Source organism: Pteropus vampyrus, unplaced genomic scaffold, assembly GCF_000151845.1.
Source record: "Pteropus vampyrus isolate Shadow unplaced genomic scaffold, Pvam_2.0 Scaffold137, whole genome shotgun sequence".
Taxonomy (NCBI): domain Eukaryota; kingdom Metazoa; phylum Chordata; class Mammalia; order Chiroptera; family Pteropodidae; genus Pteropus; species Pteropus vampyrus.
In genome coordinates, this window is record NW_011888918.1 from 1,497,519 (window position 1) to 1,517,064 (window position 19,546).

The 19,546-nt window shown below is 45.2% G+C and overlaps 1 protein-coding gene across 6 annotated transcripts in view; it reads left to right on the forward strand.

Annotated features, from left to right (window-relative positions):
• BID (BH3 interacting domain death agonist) overlaps window positions 1-19,546 on the forward strand; it is a 41,953-nt gene that overhangs the window by 20,610 nt on the left and 1,797 nt on the right. For 4 of the 6 annotated variants that reach the window (XM_023535174.1, XM_023535173.1, XM_011367781.2 and 1 more), the window contains exons 2-5: window positions 8,407-8,476; window positions 12,471-12,684; window positions 15,922-16,061; window positions 16,998-19,530. In XM_023535174.1, the coding sequence (XP_023390942.1) occupies window positions 8,465-8,476; window positions 12,471-12,684; window positions 15,922-16,061; window positions 16,998-17,249 (618 nt within the window). In that variant the 5' untranslated portion in view covers window positions 8,407-8,464 and the 3' untranslated portion in view covers window positions 17,250-19,530. Of the gene's footprint in view, window positions 1-3,237; window positions 3,322-8,406; window positions 8,477-12,470; window positions 12,685-15,921; window positions 16,062-16,997; window positions 19,531-19,546 lie in introns of those variants that run through there. The other 2 variants (XM_011367780.2, XM_023535172.1) reach the window with 2 other exon arrangements.

Genomic DNA, 19,546 nt, shown 5'->3' on the forward strand with positions numbered 1-19,546 from the left:
TTCTCCAAACTGGGGTAACTAGAGCAGACTTCTTTGGGACCCTTTAATGTTGGGGGACCATTAAGGGGTTAATATGGCCCATTGGGCCTTTGGTAATGTTTTAGTAAAATCTTTGTTTTAACCCATCAATTTCCATTTTGTTTTATTTCTCCCATTTTTTTAATGGCTATCTAAAGCTTTCCATCCTATTAGGACGAGTTTTATGACTCTGCTTTCTGTTTTCAATTTTTTTCACCCTTGTCAGTATTTTAAAATAAGTGTCTTGTTCTGTTTGATTTGGAAGCCCTTGCTGTTAAGTGTACTTTTGAACGATCTAACTGGAACATTCCTCATAATAGCCACTGTAATTTTAGATTATAATTTCCTTGAGGGCCAGCAGCAGTTTGGTGGGACCCCAGCTATAAAAATAAAGTTCGGCCCACATTTCTGTCTGGCCATGTTTTGAAGCGTCCAACCTCACAATTAACCAAGTCGAGTTCTTAGGATATAAACTTTTTAGGTTGTCTTTTAGTGAGATTTTGACATCTTTTTTATTTCATTTTCTTTTTAAGTGCAGGACAATTTTACTTTTAATGTCCTGAACTTTTTTTTTTTTTAATAAATATATATCTGCAAGTGTCTGAAGGCAAATAGGAAGAGGTCTGTGTGGACTTTGATTTTTGTTCTAATTTCTGTCCTTCCATCTCATTAAGGTAGTCTTAATGACTAGCCATTATAACAATGAGAGCTCTGTAAAAACATTTTTCTTGCTTTAAGTTAGAAGTTTTTTTCAAATCAAAGAAAGGATCCATTGTCTGACCTCGATGAGTAAGATCTTAATAGGAACTCAAACCAATAAGAACTATGGATGCAAGAAGCATCCCCAGAAATGGCTGCAAAAGTTGCAACCCTCACAAGATAAAGTTCACTCCCAGAGTTAGAAACAGCCATTCCAAAACAGAGGAATCATATGTTTTCTCCCCTTTTAAATGGGTGTTTAGATTCCCTAAGCTCAGATCCATAGCCTACTCTGCTGCCTATAAAATGAATATGCATCCTCTGACTGGTGGCAAATGAGAACGAGGGGCCCCATTTTTACTATCTCTGGCAAAAACGACTGAAGACAAAACTCCCTTGAGAGCTTGGCACAGCGAGACAGAGCAAGGTGCACCCTGGCAAGTACACTCTCTGGATGTGGAGGCCAGAGGAAAAAACCTCTCCTGACATATAACAAGATGAAAGGAGAGACATCAGAGACAGAAAAACAATTCACAAAACCCATGAGTACTTGTACCAAATTACCAAGAGTGGCTAAGCCAACGAAACTAGTTTTATGAGTATTTTCTCTTAATCTAAATTAGAAAAGGGAAAGAAAACATTTATCACTCTGCTTCCACCCACCTCTGCAGGTGGAGATCCGGAGGGTGCCCTGCTAGAATGCTTGCTTTTGCCGGCTCGTGCTAGAGGCCCCAGGGGCTTTCTACTAAGCAGTCTCAGGGTGAGCAGTGCCCAGCTGGCGAGGTGTCCTGCTCACAGTGCCAGCTCCGGGGGAGGAAGAAACTCTCCTCCACCCTCAAGGTTCTGTTGTCTGGTCTAATAATTAAGTCTACACGAGACTGATTAACAAGAGAATACCAAAGTTAATTGTATACATACATATGGGAACCCCACGTACATGAGAGGTTCAGAGACAGAAAGGGAAAATGAGGTCAATATGGCTTTCTGCGCTAAGGGTGAATGAAGTAAGGGCCTTGGGGCTTCAGAAGGGAGGAGGGTCACTACAGGATGAGAAGAGCAGATGTTAGCAATTAGATGTTTTGCCCTGCTATACAGATGGGCCATAAAATTATTTCTCATGATAACTCTTTTGGGCAAGGCCACAAATATAAATTCTTCAAGTAAGAGGTAAAAGTTTCTCAAGAGCTGCAAGGTCTCAGTTGCCTTCAGCTCAAAATAATTCATATACCAAAGTGACACATCTTGGGAAGGTATAATTGAACAAATTGATAGTGTTATCAGGGTCTTACTTGGAATGTCGTATTTCTGAATGATGCTCATGTAATCAACTATGATAAGACACTTCTCATGGAACTAAGGTTGACTTTATGGAGCCTTCCAAGCCCTCCTGGGAAAACTGACCTGACTCCTAGTTACAGGGTACCAGCCCTATAGGTGGCAAGGAAGGTCACTTCCTGGCATGTCCGAGAATTTAAGATATCTGGGGGACTGGAATAAGAGAGGCGAGAAACTGAATATACAAATGGACAATGGCAGGATGATATACAAAAATAGAACTTTAACCCATAACTTGCAGCAACCTGCATAGGAAACCACCCGCCTTATCTATGATAACCAGCCCAGGAAGCTAGCCTGCTATATACATCAGGCTTGCAGGAATTCAAACTACTATCTTTGGTGGCAATCCAGGAAGCTAAAAATAATATCTGTAACAATCAGCTCCAAATGGCCAGGACTTGGTTCTCTATAACTAACAGCTTCTCTTTTTTTTTTGTCCCTGCTTCCAATTTAGGACCACCCAGAGAAAGTCAGACATGCACCCCTAACCAGTCACATAGGGTTCTCTGCTCCTCGTCAGCCACCTTTAGCTCCCTCAGTCCACCAGCCTACTGAAGCCCCTTTCACCGATGCAAAGCTTTCTCACTCCTTTGCCTGCCTTTGAGTCTCTTCTGAATGCGAGTGTCTGAACAAGTAGCTTTAGTTCCCATTTGGTTGGGCTTCCATTATTTTCACAGAGAAATTCATTCACATTTATAGGAACTACAAGTGGATCCTGGTACAATTGCTTAGATTTGGTTTCCTATCCTCAGGATAGCAAATAATAGACATGCTTAAGGTCCAGTCTGAGATCCCTTAGGAAAATTTCCAGCAGAAGTTGATTTTGTGGCCTTGGTAGTTTTTCAATATTGCATGGCTCTGAATTTGCAAAAGAAACATAAGGAGGCCTAGGCGATAATTAACACTTGCTGCACAGATACGAACGACCTTGCCAATCTAATGAGACCAGCCTGTTTTTTTCTGTCAAAGAATAATCTTTGAGATTATTATCATAGGCAAGAAAACTGTCAGGAAAAATTGTGAAAGCTTTTAAAATGCGCCTCTCCGCCCCTCCTCCCCTCAAATAGCTGGATGTTCTGACTAGAGCACCCTTTTTAGTTCTCTTTGCTTTTCATTGTCTTTGAGCTATTTTACATCTCTAAGTTGCAGATAACTGATTATAATGCAATGATTTGTCTGCAGAAATGCCAGTGAATTCTGCTTAGTTGACCTCCTTGTGGATATTGATGTTTGTAAATTCACTTCAGCTTTCATGTTGCCCAGCAGGTATGGGTCTTTGATTCCTTTGAATGGTTTTAACACCTCACCCTATTAAATATTGAGTTAAATAAAATGTTTAACATGTATTCATTTAATTAGGGGGGGGAACCACCTTTTCCAAATCCATTATTTTTCTGAGGAGTACACACTGTGGACCAAGCCTTAATGAATCCGGAGGCTTCACTGTAATTACATGACAAACTGTCATTCAAGGGTCTTAAGATTTGCAACTTAGGGAGTACTACCAGGCAACACTCACAGTGTTCTGAAGAAATGAGAAAAGTTGAGTATTCTTATAGTAAAAAGAACATCCTTGGGAAGAATCAGTCCTGTATTCTTAATTTCTGGATTTGTCCAAGATGGCGATCTTCCAGATGTCATGAACATTCTTTCTTAAGTTCTTCAGAGGGTTGTCTATAGTATCAATACATGTCCGGGCATCGATACATAACTGAAAAGTTCAAAAGTTTAAGTCCTCAGGCTAGTTAAATAAAGGTGACGATGTGCTTCCTGCTGGCACTGACGACTGTATCCATATACGAATTCCACAGAGAATTTCCCTTCTGTCCCTTGTCACAAGTTTCAGACTTTACAGCTTGTATAATGTAACCATTTGGGGTCTGCTTTTAACTTGGACTAGTGTTAACTCCTTCATGCAATAAACTGAAAAGAGCCATGCTGTCTAGTCTTGAAGTCCCTTGACAAAGGTCAAGCAGTAGGTGCCTGGCCGTGACCAGCCTGAAACAAAGCAATAAAGTGATGTTTCGGCCAAATGCAGAACCCCAAGATCACAGACAGCTATGTCTATCCAGGAGTTCCTCCGCTCTCCCTCTACAGAGTTCCTGGCCCTAGGAGAACATCACGCCACCTGACCAGGCTTCCCTGAATCCGGGAGAAGAGACTGGGGTAAGGCAGTAGTGGCAGCTGCACCACTAGAGAGAGCCTTTGGTGTCAGAGATCCCTTGGTGTCTCTAACCTGTCCATAGCTGCCTAGCGTGGCCATCTTCCCTCTAGTGGGGGAAAAGGACATCTGGCTTGCCACCAAGGTCTGTTTGACCAGACATGTCCTAGCTAGTTGTTGTCCAAACACCGCAGTGTGAGGCCAGCCTTCTATCAGAGTTAAAGTTTTGACAGAGAACAAATTTCAAATTGATGTTTAAGTCATGCCGCTAGCTGTAGAGCTTACAACGTACTAGCAACAGCTGCTCAGTGCCATGTGAAGTAACAAGCTGGTTTTTGATTTGTTTTTTTCCCCTTCAGTTTTAATGTTAGGGAACATATTTAAGCCCTTATTTAAATCAAACTTGTTTTCAGACACAAAAAAAATCTGTCCCTCATGTTTTGGCCCATTGTGATTCAGCTAATTTTTTTAGCTTGGCTGTGGTGACTCCATTTTGTTTCTTCACTCTTTCCTCAACACCAAGGCCCAGGAAGGTGAACTAGAACTGTCTTCCCTGTCCCACTCTTCCAGGTGGCACTTACTCTTCCGGGTCTCCAGTCTGGATCAGCTTCCATGCTCCATATCTTTATTTTTTATCTCTATATAAAAACACCTGTGTCTTTATAGACATGTAGATATACCTATAAAAATAGATATATTATATATAGCTTTTCCTGGCACACAATAGGCACTATAAATATTTGATGGCTACATTAATGACTGGGTATTTAAAGCAGCGCAAACTTTTAAAAATAACATTTATACTTGTATTATTATTATTTTTTGTAAATAAGCTTCTTTGGGGCAGGGACCTGTGAGTCATTTTTACCATTGTTTCTCCAGCTCCAAGCACAGCTGAACAAGTTCAAAATGCTTGTCAATTGATAAGTGCCACACTCAAAGTGACGTAGCTGGTTAAGTGGGACAGGGATGGGTGGGGTCTCCGGCTTCAGTGTACTGTGCTCTCCCGTACAGTGCTGAGTGACTGTGAGGTCTGCATGGTGCGTAGTTAGGTGGGTGGGGTGGGGAAGACACAGGCAAATCTGTGTTGGCAAAGGGAGGCTGCCCTGCCAAGGGTTTATCCTCATAAAACCTTCCTCCTCCCAAGGTGCCTATATGTGCTTGCTCCTGCCTCACTGTGGCCTGAGCCTCCACACTGACCATGTGGGATAGTGCCGAGCTGGGCTTTTGTGAACTTTTCAGCTAACTCGGGGGCGTTTGGTGTCCAGTGTGTAGGTGAGGCTCAGAAGGGGATTGGAGTCTGAGTAGACAGGTGAGCTCCCCACTGTCTGCTCACTTGATTTCTGGCAGGCAGGCCCAGAGGTGGGCACTGTGCTGCTGCCGGGCGTTCCATACCCTCACTGCGCACTCTCGGGTCTTAGCCTGGACTCTAAAAACTGGGGCATAAGTGCTTTTCTTCCAGGACCCTTGTGGGGATTGGAGAGCCTGGCCAGCAAAGGCAAGCCTGGCATGGATATTGTCGATAGCTGATGGTGGTTATGAGTAATAACATTTGTTATCTCTGTAACCTAGAACGCTCGACTAGGGGGAAAAAAGGGTGTGGTAGGAACTTGGAGAAATAACCCATAAAAAGCCTCAGTCTCAGGCTGTGTCATCACAGGCATGTTTCCCGGAGCTGGTGGAATCTTGGCTGTGAACGAACCTGATGACCAGAGAAGATGAGGGGGTCTCTGTTTCCCAGTTCTGCCCACCTGGCCATTTCCCACTGGATCTGGAACTAAGGGGTGATCAGTTCTTGGCTGTATGAGTTCTCCTTGCTGGCACCTTTGGTTAGGAATTGGAGTTTGGGGGTGAAGCCATGGCTGACTCGGAGCCTCTGAGATTTTCAGGGGGTGACTTTACCTGTTGTCCTGGTACCACCCACAGCCGACAGTGACTTGTTGAGTTTCTTCTTAAGTAACAGAGGAATAAAGCCAGAAGTGGTAGGAATACAGGCTGGCGCTCCAGGTTGACTTTCGCATCTATTATCTCATTCGATTCTGGATTTAATAGGACAGCGCCACACCAGGGCGTTCACCACAGTCCTGTATTTCATGGTGGAAAACATTGAAAGGATAAATGTCCAATAATAGGAGGTTTATTGTATTTTGGTGCATACGTACAGTTAGAACAGGGTTTTCAACCTCAGCACTATTGACACTTGGGCCGTATAATTCTTTGTTGTTGGGAGCTGTCCTGGGCATTGGGGGACATGGAGCAGCCTTCCTGGCTGCCACCCACTGGATGCCAGTAGCACTTTCCCAAGTTGTGACAGCCAAAAATGTCTCCAGATACTTGCAGATGTTCTTTGCAGGTCAAAATCGCCCCTGGTTTAGAACAAACCATCACAAGAGAATATTATATAAGCATTAAAAAATTTTTGAAAAATATCAATTGAAGCAGAAAAATGATCACAATTTGGTGAATGCAGAAGACCGAAAGTCTGCCTGAGGATGCGAGTGTGTATATCAAAGTCTGGAAGGAGATCAAATCCGATGTTTGTATGAATTATTTCTTGAGTGCTGTCTCTCCCCTCATAGGTTTCTGAAGTTATTTCTTGAGAGAACATGGTGGGGACTGAGGCCCAAGTTCTGCCCACTGTCTTTACCTTGGCAGTGACTTGGTAGACACAGTTTGGCTTCTGTAGCCTTTTTCCTGAAGAATGTGTTCTGTTTTGCTCTTTGTCCTAATGCTGCTAATGGCTCTGGCCTTTCCTCTTGCCTTGCGGAGGGCGCATGGGTGAGCCAGTGTCCTCTTGCTTCCCTGTCTGTCCACATGCTCCCGGAGTCCTTTGAGCTTGGTCCCTTCTCCTCCCAGACACACCCAGCAATGGGCAGACTCGGCCAGACTCCAGGAGGGTTGAGGTGCAGCCTGTAGCTGTGGGCAACTGCCAAGCCGTGCGAGCACCCAGACAGGGAAATGGCAGTGCCGAGACCATGACTGTCCCAAGCGCACAGTTGCGCAGCTGGCTGCAGACAAGACACACCGCCATCAGCGCAGGCCTTGTTCCGTCCTCCACTACATGTGGTGGGAGCCCCGCTCGCTCTTCCTGGAGTCGAGCTGGTTGTCTGTTCTGCTGTTTGTGTTTTACCTCCTATGTATTTAGGAGCCATATGGAATTGCCAAATTTGACTGTTTATGCCCTACACAATGACCTAATATTGTGTGTAATCACACACATATACCAGCAAATACATTTTAAGATAGTATTCTTTTGAAGCTGTTCTGCAAAAACTTTTGTTCAGTCTATTTGAACATCTCTCAGATGCACATACACAGAGGCACATACAGATTTCTTGTTCTTTTTTATGGTTGCATATATTCCATTTTATGGACCTAATCTTTTTAACTCAATCCCCAATTGCCTTTTTTTCGTTCAGTTGTTTGTGATGGATTATTTAGTTGGAAATATGTGCCATATGGAAGCTTTAATCTTTTGTATAATCGTCATGTATATTATTTCTCTTTCGTTATAAACATTTTACAAGAGCTTTTTCCATATGAACAATTTGTTTTATCTGCCCATTGGGGGCCTGTGGAGAGAACGAATCTCCTGGCTGTTCCTTACTCCCTAAACTTTATCTTCTCATCCACTAAGTCAGCTTCAACACCGCTCTGCCTACTTGCCAGCATGGTGGGCAGAACAAGGAGATGATCATGTGAAGCTCTGATAACTGCCGTGCACTGAGGGGATGGGTTGTTGTTGGACAGAGTAGTTGTGTTAGTGGCCCAGTTACTGATCACAGTAATAATAAAACAGATTTCCTGAAAACCTCTATGTACACTTTACTAGCTAAGTTCATTCTTGTAAGAAACTTACTAATATAAGTGTTTACTTAAAAAGTATTCGTGAACCAGTCTGCCCTCCTTGCCTGGGGGGTGAGGTCTTAGGATCATGAGTTCGGGTGGGAGAGTGGACCTTGAAGTTGGAGGGTGCTCTCGGTGCCTTGGCAAGTCTCTACTGAGGGGAGCTGCAGAGCCCACTCACTGGGCTGCTGCTGGTGTCCCACGGCGAGAGGGGCCACTGTGGGGCTGGAGCACTTTGGAGCTAGGGCCCAGCACGGTGTCCCGGATTTCTTCCTGAGAGTCCCACAGAGTGATGTCCCTGCAGGGACCAGTGCCCACCCTGTGTGTCTGTTGTCCTCTTCCAGGCTGCTGCCTTGGACACCTGCAAGCCAGAAGCCAGTTGAGCTGCCAGCTGCCTGTGCCATGGATCCCAAGGTCAGACGCTTCTGGAGATGGGCAGAGGGGTGAGGGCAGCTGAGGCCAGCCCATTCTCTGTGTGTGCAGTGTGGACCCAGCCCAGCTTGTGTGACGGCGCTGCAGGACGGGGGCAGCACAGTCCCAGCTGGCTAGGGCACAGCAAACAGAAGAGAAGGCCACTCTCGTCTCGTTCTCCCTGGCCTCTCTTTTCCTCTTCCCCTCTCTGCGCAGCCTTCCCCCTTCATCTGCCTGGCTGCAAGGAGGCTTTCTGATTTGAGAGCAATTTCAAAGCTGTAGAGTTTTGTGCAGAGGTCACCCAGAGGTCATATAGCCCGTCCCCCTGCCTTCAGCAGGATCGTACCTAAACTGTACTTTGTACTTACCTTTGAATGAACTTGGAAGGGAAAATCATAGAATATCTAATCAAAAGATCTTTATTCATCTGCTTGCCTATAAGGCTTTCTTCTCTCCTTTGCCAAGCTCTATAATGTCTGTGAGGCCTCAGCCCCAGGGTGCTTCCCTGCCCACGCTGAGTGCATCAGCCTTCTGCTGTTCCCACCAGCCACCCGCCACAGGAGGGATCTGCAAAAGGCTGAGGGTTTGGTGGTTAGTAAACTCAGAGGCCCACAGTTTCTGAATTTCTGAGCACGTAGCAGTACCTGGTTCCTGGAAGGGTCTCGATATGTCGTGTTGAATATCCTTCTAAAGGACAGAACCACTTGGTAGCTGGAGGGCCAGAGAGTCGTTGCAGGCTTAGCAGAGATGCTGGTTGCTGAACAGAAGAGATTTCAGCAGCTCCCCTTGTTGATAAAGGCCTAATCAAAGGCCAAAACGCTCTTCTGTTCGGTGCCCTTTGCACCTGCCCGTTGTCCCTTCTAGCTCGCAGCTGTCCCCTCTTCTGCATTCTTGAGGTGTCTGCGGGTTAGAGACCACGCTGCCAAGTTATGCTCATACAGCCCCTCGACTTTAGGAGCGCTCTCCCCCACATTGTCCCGTCCCTCCTGACAGCCCTTCCCTGCAGCCAGGTGGCTATAATTTCTCCCAGTTATACCCAGTGGTTTTTTTCTTTTCCCCTTCAAAGTAAGAAAACTGAGACACAAGTTGCCCAGTGTCTGCAGGGTCAGGATTCCCAGTGAAAACACTGAGCAATTTTAGTTGACGTGATGGAGTTTGGCCTCCTCCCCCCACCTTCAGAATTTTCTTCCTGTTGTAGATTTTTCTTACTTTTTGTCCTTGATTTTTTCCTCAGTTTTTAAAAATTGTGGTAAAACATACATAACATAAAATTTACCATTTTGATCATTTTTAAGTCTGCCGCTCTGTGGTATTACATACATGCGCCCTCCTATGCCACTATCACCACCATCCATCTCCAGAACAGTTTCATCTCCAACTAAAGTGCTGTCCCCATTAAATACTAAGTCCCCACCTCCCCACACCCCAGGCCCTGGCACCCCAACTCTACCTTCTGTCTCTGTGAATTAGACGACTTCCAGTACCCCATAGCAGTAGAATCACATAGTATTTGTCCTTTGGTGTCTGGCTTCACTTACTGTAATATCAGTCTTGGGTTTCACATTTTTTAAAACTATTCGTATGGTACTGTTTGTCCATATTGTATCACTCTTCTTTGATTTTTTTGATATTTAGAAAAACAAAGAAAATTTTTTATTTGTTTGTTTGTTTTACTGCTTATTTGGTGCTCTTTTCACCAGCTTTGGGCACCAGAGTTATTCCAATTTATCAAATACATTGGATAGCTTTCTGTCTTTTTTTCTGTACTGGAACTAATTTTATAGCATGAGAAAATTTTCTCCTTTAGATCAATTTTGTAATATTTGCAGGAAGACTTCCTAAGTCTTAATCATTTAACATAGTTTTTTTCCTGTGACCTAGAAGGATCAAAAGAGGCCATAGTTCCATACTCAGCTGGTCACAAGCTCTGTTTTTTGAGGGGTTAAAGACTGTCAGTCTTTTGAGCCTACTGCCATTTTAACAGTCCGCCCTGTTAATCAAAATGGAGTCTGTCCACACTGCTTTCCAGCTGGCACTAAACACTGACTTCATGGGTCCTCTACTCTTGGCTTGTGGACCTGTCCTCCGACAGGGGACATCCTTTCCTTTCCCCTCCACTGCCAGTTCTGTTATTTTACATGAGAAAGGCAGAGATCCCTGAACTGGTGTTTGGTAACCTGATCTGGCATAGTTGGTGGCAACGACTGCTCGTCGACTGCTCGTCGACTGCTCGGCATCCAGATTCCGGACACTTGTTTACTAAATTGTAGATCAAAAGGAAGTCCTCTGGCGAAGACTACCTATATTGGTTCCCTGGAGGTGTTAGAACAAAATACTGTACGCTGAGTGGTTTACCTCACAGTTCTGGAGATCAGAAGTCTGAAATCGACGAGTCAGCAGAGTTGGTTCCTCGTGTGGGCCCGAAGGACAATCTGTGCCATGCCTGTCTCCTAGCTTCTGGTGGTGGCCGGCAGTGCTTGGCGTTCCTTGGCATGTAAACACATCACTCCAGTTTCAGTCTGTCTTCATGGAGCAATGTCCCTGTGCATCTCTGTGTATAAATTTCCCTCTCCTTTCTCTTATAAAGATACCAGTCATTCATTGGATTTAGGGCCCGCCTAATCCAGTGTGACCTCATCTTAACTAATTACATCTGCAAAGACCCAATTTTCAAATAAGGTCACATTCGTAGGTACTGGGGGTCAGCACTTGAACATGTCTTTTCGAGGAATGCAGTTCACCCCCCGTCACTGCCCCAGCCTTCCTTCCTTCTCTCCTAACCAGGACACCTCCATGAAGCAGAAATGGAGCATGTTCCTGAGTTTCTAAGCCATTTCATGCCCCTGGCCTCACTGTAATGATTTGGCAGTAGAGCTTTCATATAATATTTTTCCTTTTTTTTAGGAGTAATTTCTTTTTAAGGAGTAATTTTGGAGAAGTAAAATCTAAATAACTATGTATAAGCACCTTTCTATGGATTTTATTTATTTAAAACAATTTACCCCTTAAAAACTTCCCTAAAAATTTTCTGATTTTTCTAGTGAAAAATATTAAGGATTTAGAAGATAGAAACAAATTTTACCTGCACCTTCATTTTCTTCTGCTAACCTCGTACCACCTATCAATTTTGCTTTGCATTTTTCTGGGAAGGTCTCAGTATCCCTGGCTTTTCAGATGATTCCTTCTTTTATCCTGGGTCTAATCGTTCTGAGCATACCTAGATGCTGATACTACAAGTACTCACCTTTGTTTACCAAGAACACTATCCCAGGTACAGTCAGCACACCAGAAATGTGCGTCCTGTCTCCTATAGCACAGAGGCTGAACTGAGCTACTGCCACAGGGCTGCTCATAGATGGAGAGCCGATGGGCCAAGATCACCATGGGTGGAGTAGTAGGCATCCTCATGGCTCTCTAGGGATTTTACTTAAGGCGCATGCTTACCCGAAGTAAACCAAGCCTGCCCAAGGGCAGATAGTATCTGTGGTCACTATCACCCAGTATCTATTGAAAACCTGCTGTTTGCACAATACCATCCCAGGCCCACAAAGGAGATTTGGGGAAAGAATGAGCTGCTACCTCTGCATGCATAGCCAGTAGAGGGGGGCTTAAGTTGGTAAAAGGCACATGGGACTTGGCAAAAGCATGTAGATACGAGGATGGCATCTAAATGATATTTGCTTGACTCCCCTAAAACAGCCTTTGGAGTTTCACCCCAGCTAGTTGGTAGGATAGCAAGCAAATGGTAGATAACTACCTTGTATAGAACTGGAACTTTCTCTTTGGCATCTACGAACAGGTGCTACAGACTTGGCCTCTGCCCACTGAGACCTTTTGCAAGAGTTTTTGTGCCCACAGGGTATTCAGATGTCTTGGGCCAGTGAGGCTAATTCAGGCCCCACTGCATCCAGAGCCGCTCTGCCAGCTCAGCCACAGGAGGGGCCCCGGCCCTGGTCCAGGTTCCCGTAGGTCTCCCTGATTCCCCCTTTCTCCTCAGATCAGCAATGGTGCACGCCTTCAGCATGAGCACATCACAGACTTGCTGGTGTTTGGCTTCCTCCAAAACTGCTGCAACTCTAATTTCCACAAAGAGCTGAAGGCGTTGGGCCATGACCTGCCTGTGCCAGCTTACCCGCGAGAAGATTATGATGATGAACTGCAGACGGATGGTAACCGGTGCAGCCATATCGTCTTGGAAAGGGAGGAGACAGGTAGGCATCTGGCCCCGGCCTGCTCTGCTTTGCTGTCACCAGTGACATTTAGAGAACCTAAGTGCTAGAAGGGATCTCTGGGCTCAGTCTCCACTTGCATAGTTCCAGTCCATTATATGTGTGTGTGTGTGTGTGTGTGTGTGTGTGGTTGTGTGGTTTGTACTTGGTCACGCCAGTGGAGCAGGCCTAGCTGAGTTTTCAGTTGGCTGAAACCTACTCAGTTTCTTTATAATGGTTCTTTGTATAGCACTTTACACTTTGATTTTTACATGTGTTATGGCTTGTAATTATCCACAAGATAACAAAGGCATCGAAGTATTCTGAACCTTATTTCCAGATGAGGAAACTAAGGCCCAGAGAAGGGTAAATGACGAGCTCTAAAAACAACTGCTGGGCACGGCTGAGCCAGGACTCGGGTCCAGGCCTGCCTTGCTGGGCCCCCTCGTCCTCCCACTGCTGCGCTGCCTCCAGGTGCATCAGTGTTTAGACTTCCTTCACTTTCCTCATCCTGTTCTGTCCTCCAGCCTCAGTTTTTACAGCTTTTAGCCACTGGTGCTGCCTCCACAGACAGAGACAGTCCTCTGCGGACGGCTGAGGGAGCAAGGCTGGGGAGTGTGTTGAGGTTCAGCCACTTCCCGATGAGGGCCTGGAACAGTGGTTTTCTGTAGTGTGCACACTGGAATTCCATGAGGAACATTTTCAAAATGTGTGTGCCCTGAGCCCTCCTCCAGCTGCCTGAACGATTGCGTTCTAAGGTGGGAGACGCTGAGATATGCCCTGGTCGGAATCACTGCCCTCAAAGCCTAAGGAGACTGAGGACTTGGACCCAGGCCTCGCTCTAGAAGCAGCACTAAAATCCTGCTGCCCTGAAATCTCCTAACATGGGAGGTTGCACTGCCCTCTGGTGGCCTTGGGGGAGACCAGCAGCTGATCCAGCCTTCGGACCTCCAGCTCTGTCTTAACTCTGGCGGATGGTGATCTGGTGGAGTTTCTCACTAGCCAGTGTGTGCCAAAGACCTTCTCTTCCTTAAAATCCAGCTGGTGTGTCTTCTGGCTGACCCTAAACTGGGATAAGAGCACCTACCCCCCTTTAGAGAAGGTTTGAGAAGGGGTGGGGGACAGGAGGAATAGCTTTGCCTGTCAGAAGCTGCTACAGAAGTAATTATAACCAGAGGCTGTCCCCTAGGCTCTCTTTTGCTCTTCTGTACTGTCCCTTGTCTTCAGACTGCAAAGTCATTTGCAGAAGTGATTATGGGGCTGTACAGTTAACATAACCCTCTGGTAGAAAACTGGCATGTAGATAAAATACCTGACAAGATTTGGAAGCAAAAGGCAAAGTACAGGCTCTAACTGCCACAGTTTCATCGGTGAATTTATTCACTCAGCTGGATACAGATGAGTCAGCTGCGACTCCTGAAGTTGCCAGAACAGGGCAGAAAAGGGTAGGGAAGTTAGTGAGGCAGAGAGTCAGTGCTGTTGGAGTTAGGGAGAAGATGAGTGCTCTGTTCTCTGTAGGAAATCAGGAAGAAACCTCATGGCTACCACTGAATCAAGGTGGGCCATGAAGGTGGGTGCAGTTTTGGTCTGGAGATTGGGAAGAAGGAATGGCATTAGCTAAAGCAAAACCCTGAAGATGGAAAAGCCAGGGCCTGTGAAAGGTACTGTAAATAGTTGAGTTTGCCTAGAATGTTTGAAGGGAATAGTGGAAGTCTAAGGTGATTTGAAGCTGGGTGGTGACTTGTCACTTAAGCAGAGGTGAGCATATGGAAGGTTCCGAGTAGGGAAGTGATGTCTTATTGTAACCACGTGTATTGTCAGCGCCGCAGCGCAGCAAATGAAACACCCAGGGCACAAGACACAAGGAGGTACTGACTCCAAGATCACACAAGCTCACTTACTCCTCTTAATAGTCTCCTGAGTCTTCACCTAAGTGCCTTACTTGCCGAAGTATATTGTGGAGAGTGGGCTGGAGGGCAGTGAGAGTGGGGTGAGGAGATACCATAATTATCCAGATGTGAGGGAATGGAGAGCCCACACTGTGCGGTAGCAGTGGTAATGGGGAGGAGAGACAGTTGTGTCTGTGCTGAGATAAGAGCTGCCAGTTGATGGAGGATGGGTGCAGTGGCAATAGCTAATCTGGGGTGAGGATGAAATTTCTATCCTGGGGAAATAAGCCAGGGGGAAGTTGCAAGCACAGAAAATATATAAGATTTAATGGGAGAAATAACAATAGGAACTAGGTACAGGGTTCGTTCATTTACTCATTCATTCATGCAGTTGTTTATTGAGCACCTACTATGTGCCTTGAATTGTTTTTGGTGCTGCGTAGTTGGCAATAAACAAAATGGACTTAAAAGTGAGAGCCTTTATGAACCCACATTCTGGCGAGGGAGTTAGACAGAACACAGGTGAAATACATGATACGGTAGCGAGTATCGAGGAAGGAAAAGGGAAGGAGGGGAAGAGAGTGGCAGCGAGAGTGGGGTGTTAATGTTGGACTGAGTGGCATTTGAGTCGAGCTAGAAGAAGTTAGAGAAGGAGCCGGCTCTCTGGGGAGGCCAGTGTAGCTGGAGAAAAGGGATGAGGGCCAAGTGGGAAGACTGGAAGGCTGGACAGGTTGTACAGAGCCTTACAGGTCAGAGTGAAGACAGAAGTTTGCTGACTGAGATGGGACTAGAGAGAGCGGTGATCTCCACAGCCACACCGTGAGGAAGGTGGGAGAGGATGTGGCAAGGTCTCCTGGCTGCGGGCGGCAGAGGCGGGGCTCTAACTCAGTCTGACTGCAGAGCCTCTGTACTCTAACAGGCTGACACCTGTTGAATGATGCGATATAGAACTGGCAGCCATAACACTGCTGTCCGGTTCGTACCTCAGGTGCCCACGGTCCTGGATGCCCCAGTATCACTGACCCTTTTCAGGGGCAGATGTTGAACCTATATTCAGGAAGAAACCCGCTTCTCCAGCCAGTCTTCTGCTCACTCCAGCCCTTTCCCTGGACCCAGCGCTCTGCCCCTGCTCCCCTGAGCCTCAGGTCTCCAAATCCTCACACTGCAGCTCTATAGAGTGGAGCCAGTGTTAAGCTGGGACCCCAGTGGTGTGCCGTGGAAGCAGGAGCTGGCTTTGTTCCAGAGCAGAATCCTTTCCTTTTTCCAGGGTAGGGTGGAGAGGAATGAGGGTGTAGAACAGGGCCATTGTCTGAATCTGCTTTGTCTCTGCTGCCCCTGCCTGAACATTCAGAGTCTGAGAATCAAGAGGAAATCATCCAGAATATCGCCAGGCAGCTCGCCCAAATAGGGGACAGGATGGACTCCAGGATCCCCCCAAGAGTGGTGAATTACCTGGCAATGGAATTTATGAATGTGGACCTGTCAGAGGAAGTAAGTGAGAAAACCCTCTAGTGCCCTTTTTGGGTTAGCTGGGAAGAGTGAAGGCTTTTTCCATTGTCATTCGAACCACAAGGTCTGTCCTGTCTCCTGTCAGACAGATCAGTGTCCAGTGAGGTTACTCATATTGTGACTGTCCACAGAAGAATTGGGAATAGAAATTATAGCATGGTCGGTTGTCTCTCAGGAGAATTAAGTTACTTGACATTTAGGAAACCCGAACCTTAAATTCAGAGTGAAAACTTTGGGGATAAAAGCCTCCAAAAAGATGAACAAAATATATGACTCTTCCAGAAATAACTTTCTTCAGTTTTAGGGAGTCAAATAAAAATGCCATCAGATGGTCCCTCCCCATCTGATGTTCTCCATCAGCTATCACAGAATATAAGCATCTAGTGATGTTCTGCCTTGGGAACCTCTCCCCCAGTGTTAACTTAATATTGCATGAGAATCATGAGCCTGGAGATCCTTTCGATTCTAATGGTCTTTGGCATGCCTCTTCTACTAGGTGGGAATGTCACCTGTAGCCCCCTTCCTCCTTCTCTTTAGCTAGGTCTGCACCAGTAAATAGGCCTGAGACATCTTTGGTAGTTAACTAATTCTCAATTTGAAGAGGCAGGGAATGACTTGGCTTCTTTAGCTCCATCAGTGTCATGTGCACACACAATGCTCAGTGACCATGTGTTTGGTTAGCGAGTGTCCCACTCCAGGGAGTGAGCTCAGTCCTCCCTTTCGATCCCCTCTGAAAACTGAGCTGTTTCTCATTCTCTCCTACAACCACCTTAGCTATTTAATAAATGAGAAATGAGAGCATGCCTCTGAAATGAGAGCATGCCTCTTCATCCTTTCCATCGGAGGACTGGTCCTTTAACAGGGAAGAATTTAGTGAGCTAGGTTCGATGTGAACCTTTTGTTTTTACATCCGTACAGGACAGGAAGGATTGCCTCTCTGCTGCGCTGGAGGAGGTCATGAAGACTTATCCTAAAGACATGGAGAAGGAGAAGACCATGCTGATGTTGACCATGCTGCTGGCCAAAAAGGTGGCCGATCACACACCATCCTTGCTCCGTGGTGTCTTTCACACAACAGTGAATTTTATTAACCAAAACCTGCTCACCTATGTGAGAAACTTAGTGAGAAATGTAAGAACCAGTGATGTCAGCTCCTTGGCATCTCACTAAATCGTCTCGGTCTCTGCCTGTTCCCCATATCCATTCCCCTCTGAGTTCTGGAAACCCAGCCGAGCCCTCTGCCACAGGGCTTCTTTTATCCTTTCCTTCTGCTTCTGACGACCAAGCCACAGGAATGCTGTTACAAACCTTTCTGCCCAGGTAGAAAGGCTTGGTTTTGCTTTTACAAGCAAGAAAGTTATGTGGTAGGAGGTGGTAATGAACACTGAATGTCCTTTTGAGCTTTATCACCTTTATGTTTAAGATTGAATTTTGTCAGCTTTACGTTTAAGATGTGCTACTGTCAGCGGGTAAAGGCTTACTTCATGCTATTGGTAGAATTGTAATAGTGTGGTACAGACATGGAGAGAATGAAAGAAAGTGGCTGAGGGACCTAAGCTGAGCTCCCCTAGTCTGCTCTCAACTTTACCTTGTCACACAGATGAGTATGATTAAATTCTTTTAAAACATGCTTACCAAGGATGATGGTAGAGACACCAAAAGGAGAGATTTTAAAAGTAGGGAAAACTATCTAAAACCTGCCCCAGAAAAACATCTGTCCCATAACCAGGGTGTTAAAAGTCACAGTTCTTCATAATGCTGCCCAAGAAGGCCAGACGGTCCTGAAAGCCTGGTGCTTCGGTTCCACAGACCTAACTGAAGTTTCAGTGGATGTGTCTTTTCTGTAAATTTTCTGCGAAATATTAGTGAATATTTGGGATTTTGTGTCAGAAGCATCACTCAGGCATCTGATGTGATATTTACTGATGAGCCTTAAAAGCATTCTCTCTCCTGTGGTCTTCAGTTATACAGATATTTTAAAACAGAATGAATGTAAATCTCAACTCAGGTATTAAACAAGCTTAGTTGTTGGAAGGAGGTAAGCCTGAGAAAGGTTCTGGACAGCGTTTACCAACAATGACCTGATGGGGGAGTAAGTGAGCAAGATGTCAAAAGCAGTCTTGTACTAACTAATAGCTTACTAAACACCGAAGGGCTCAAACAATCTTGACTCCCCGGACCCACTAAGACGCGTCTTGGCACTATAAGTGATCTCGTAGATGCGAATATCTAGATCTCAGCACCTCAATTGAAAGCCTGTTTTATGTAGTCGCTCTGCAAAAAACTTTGGTGCAACAAGTAGCATGCAGGATGTAAAGATGACAGGGCTCCAGAGAAGGTGATTCTATACAAACCCCAGCTTCACTTCTGTTGATTAGGGCACTAGAGTTCTTGACTGAATTCTGGTTTGCAAATTAGACTGGCAGATTTAGACCTTAGACCTTAGACAATGATCATCAATAAAGCAGTTCCATCTATTAAATTAGAGGTGTGGAGCACCAACAACTTAATGGAAGTTCAAAGAACCCAAATCTAGGGAGATGACAATAGAAAAAACATAACTGGATTTTACTTATTTTTAATTTGCATTTCTTTTATTTCTAGCGAAGTTAGGCATCTTCTTGTATAGTTGAGAACTATTTACATTTGTGGGACTTATCTGTTATTATCCGTCCCGACGTGGCTTCTCCTGTATGTCCTTAGTTGTAGGACTTCTGTTCAGCTAAACTTCAAGTGATTCTCAATGATGGTTGTTCTGTAGTTTAGCTGTAATCTTGATGTGGTCATGAGAGGAGGCAAACACTGTATCTGCCTACTCCGCCATCTTGACCCGATGCTCCAAAACATAACAAGATTTTAAATGTGCTAAATATATGCTAAAGGTTTTGTTTTGATTGGATGAGGGGTATAGATTCTAACATCCTTGAAGTAAATCAGAACATCACAATTTTAGTTGTAGCAGAGACTTCTAGATACCCCCCAATATCTGCCCTCCCCATCTGTTATAGTAGGGTTTGCAGCTAGGTACATGGCCTCTTGGCTTGTCTACGTGTCCCAGGCTCCCTCATAAGCCAGATGTGACCTATCACTTCTGATGAAAGGGAAGCAGAAAGAAGTGATGTATGTATCTTCTGCACTGTGTCCCTAAACAGGAACATTTGCTCTACTTGCCCCTTGCCTTGTCCATGGGCTGAAATGTGGCTGAGGATGTGGGTGTAGGTGAAGGCAACACCTTAGTGTCAAGGACCAATAAGATAGGCTCCTGGGTCCCAAGACTGTGGTGTTGACTGCTCACGTATAATTAGAGAAATGATCTATCTTGTATAAGTCATATTTAGATGATCTGTCGTAGAAATTGAATGTACATTCTAATAAATGCAATGTATGTTTGTTAAAAATGAAGAATATAGAATCATTTACAAAGGGTGGTAAATTATGGCCAAAGGCCAAATCTGGTTTGCTGTTTG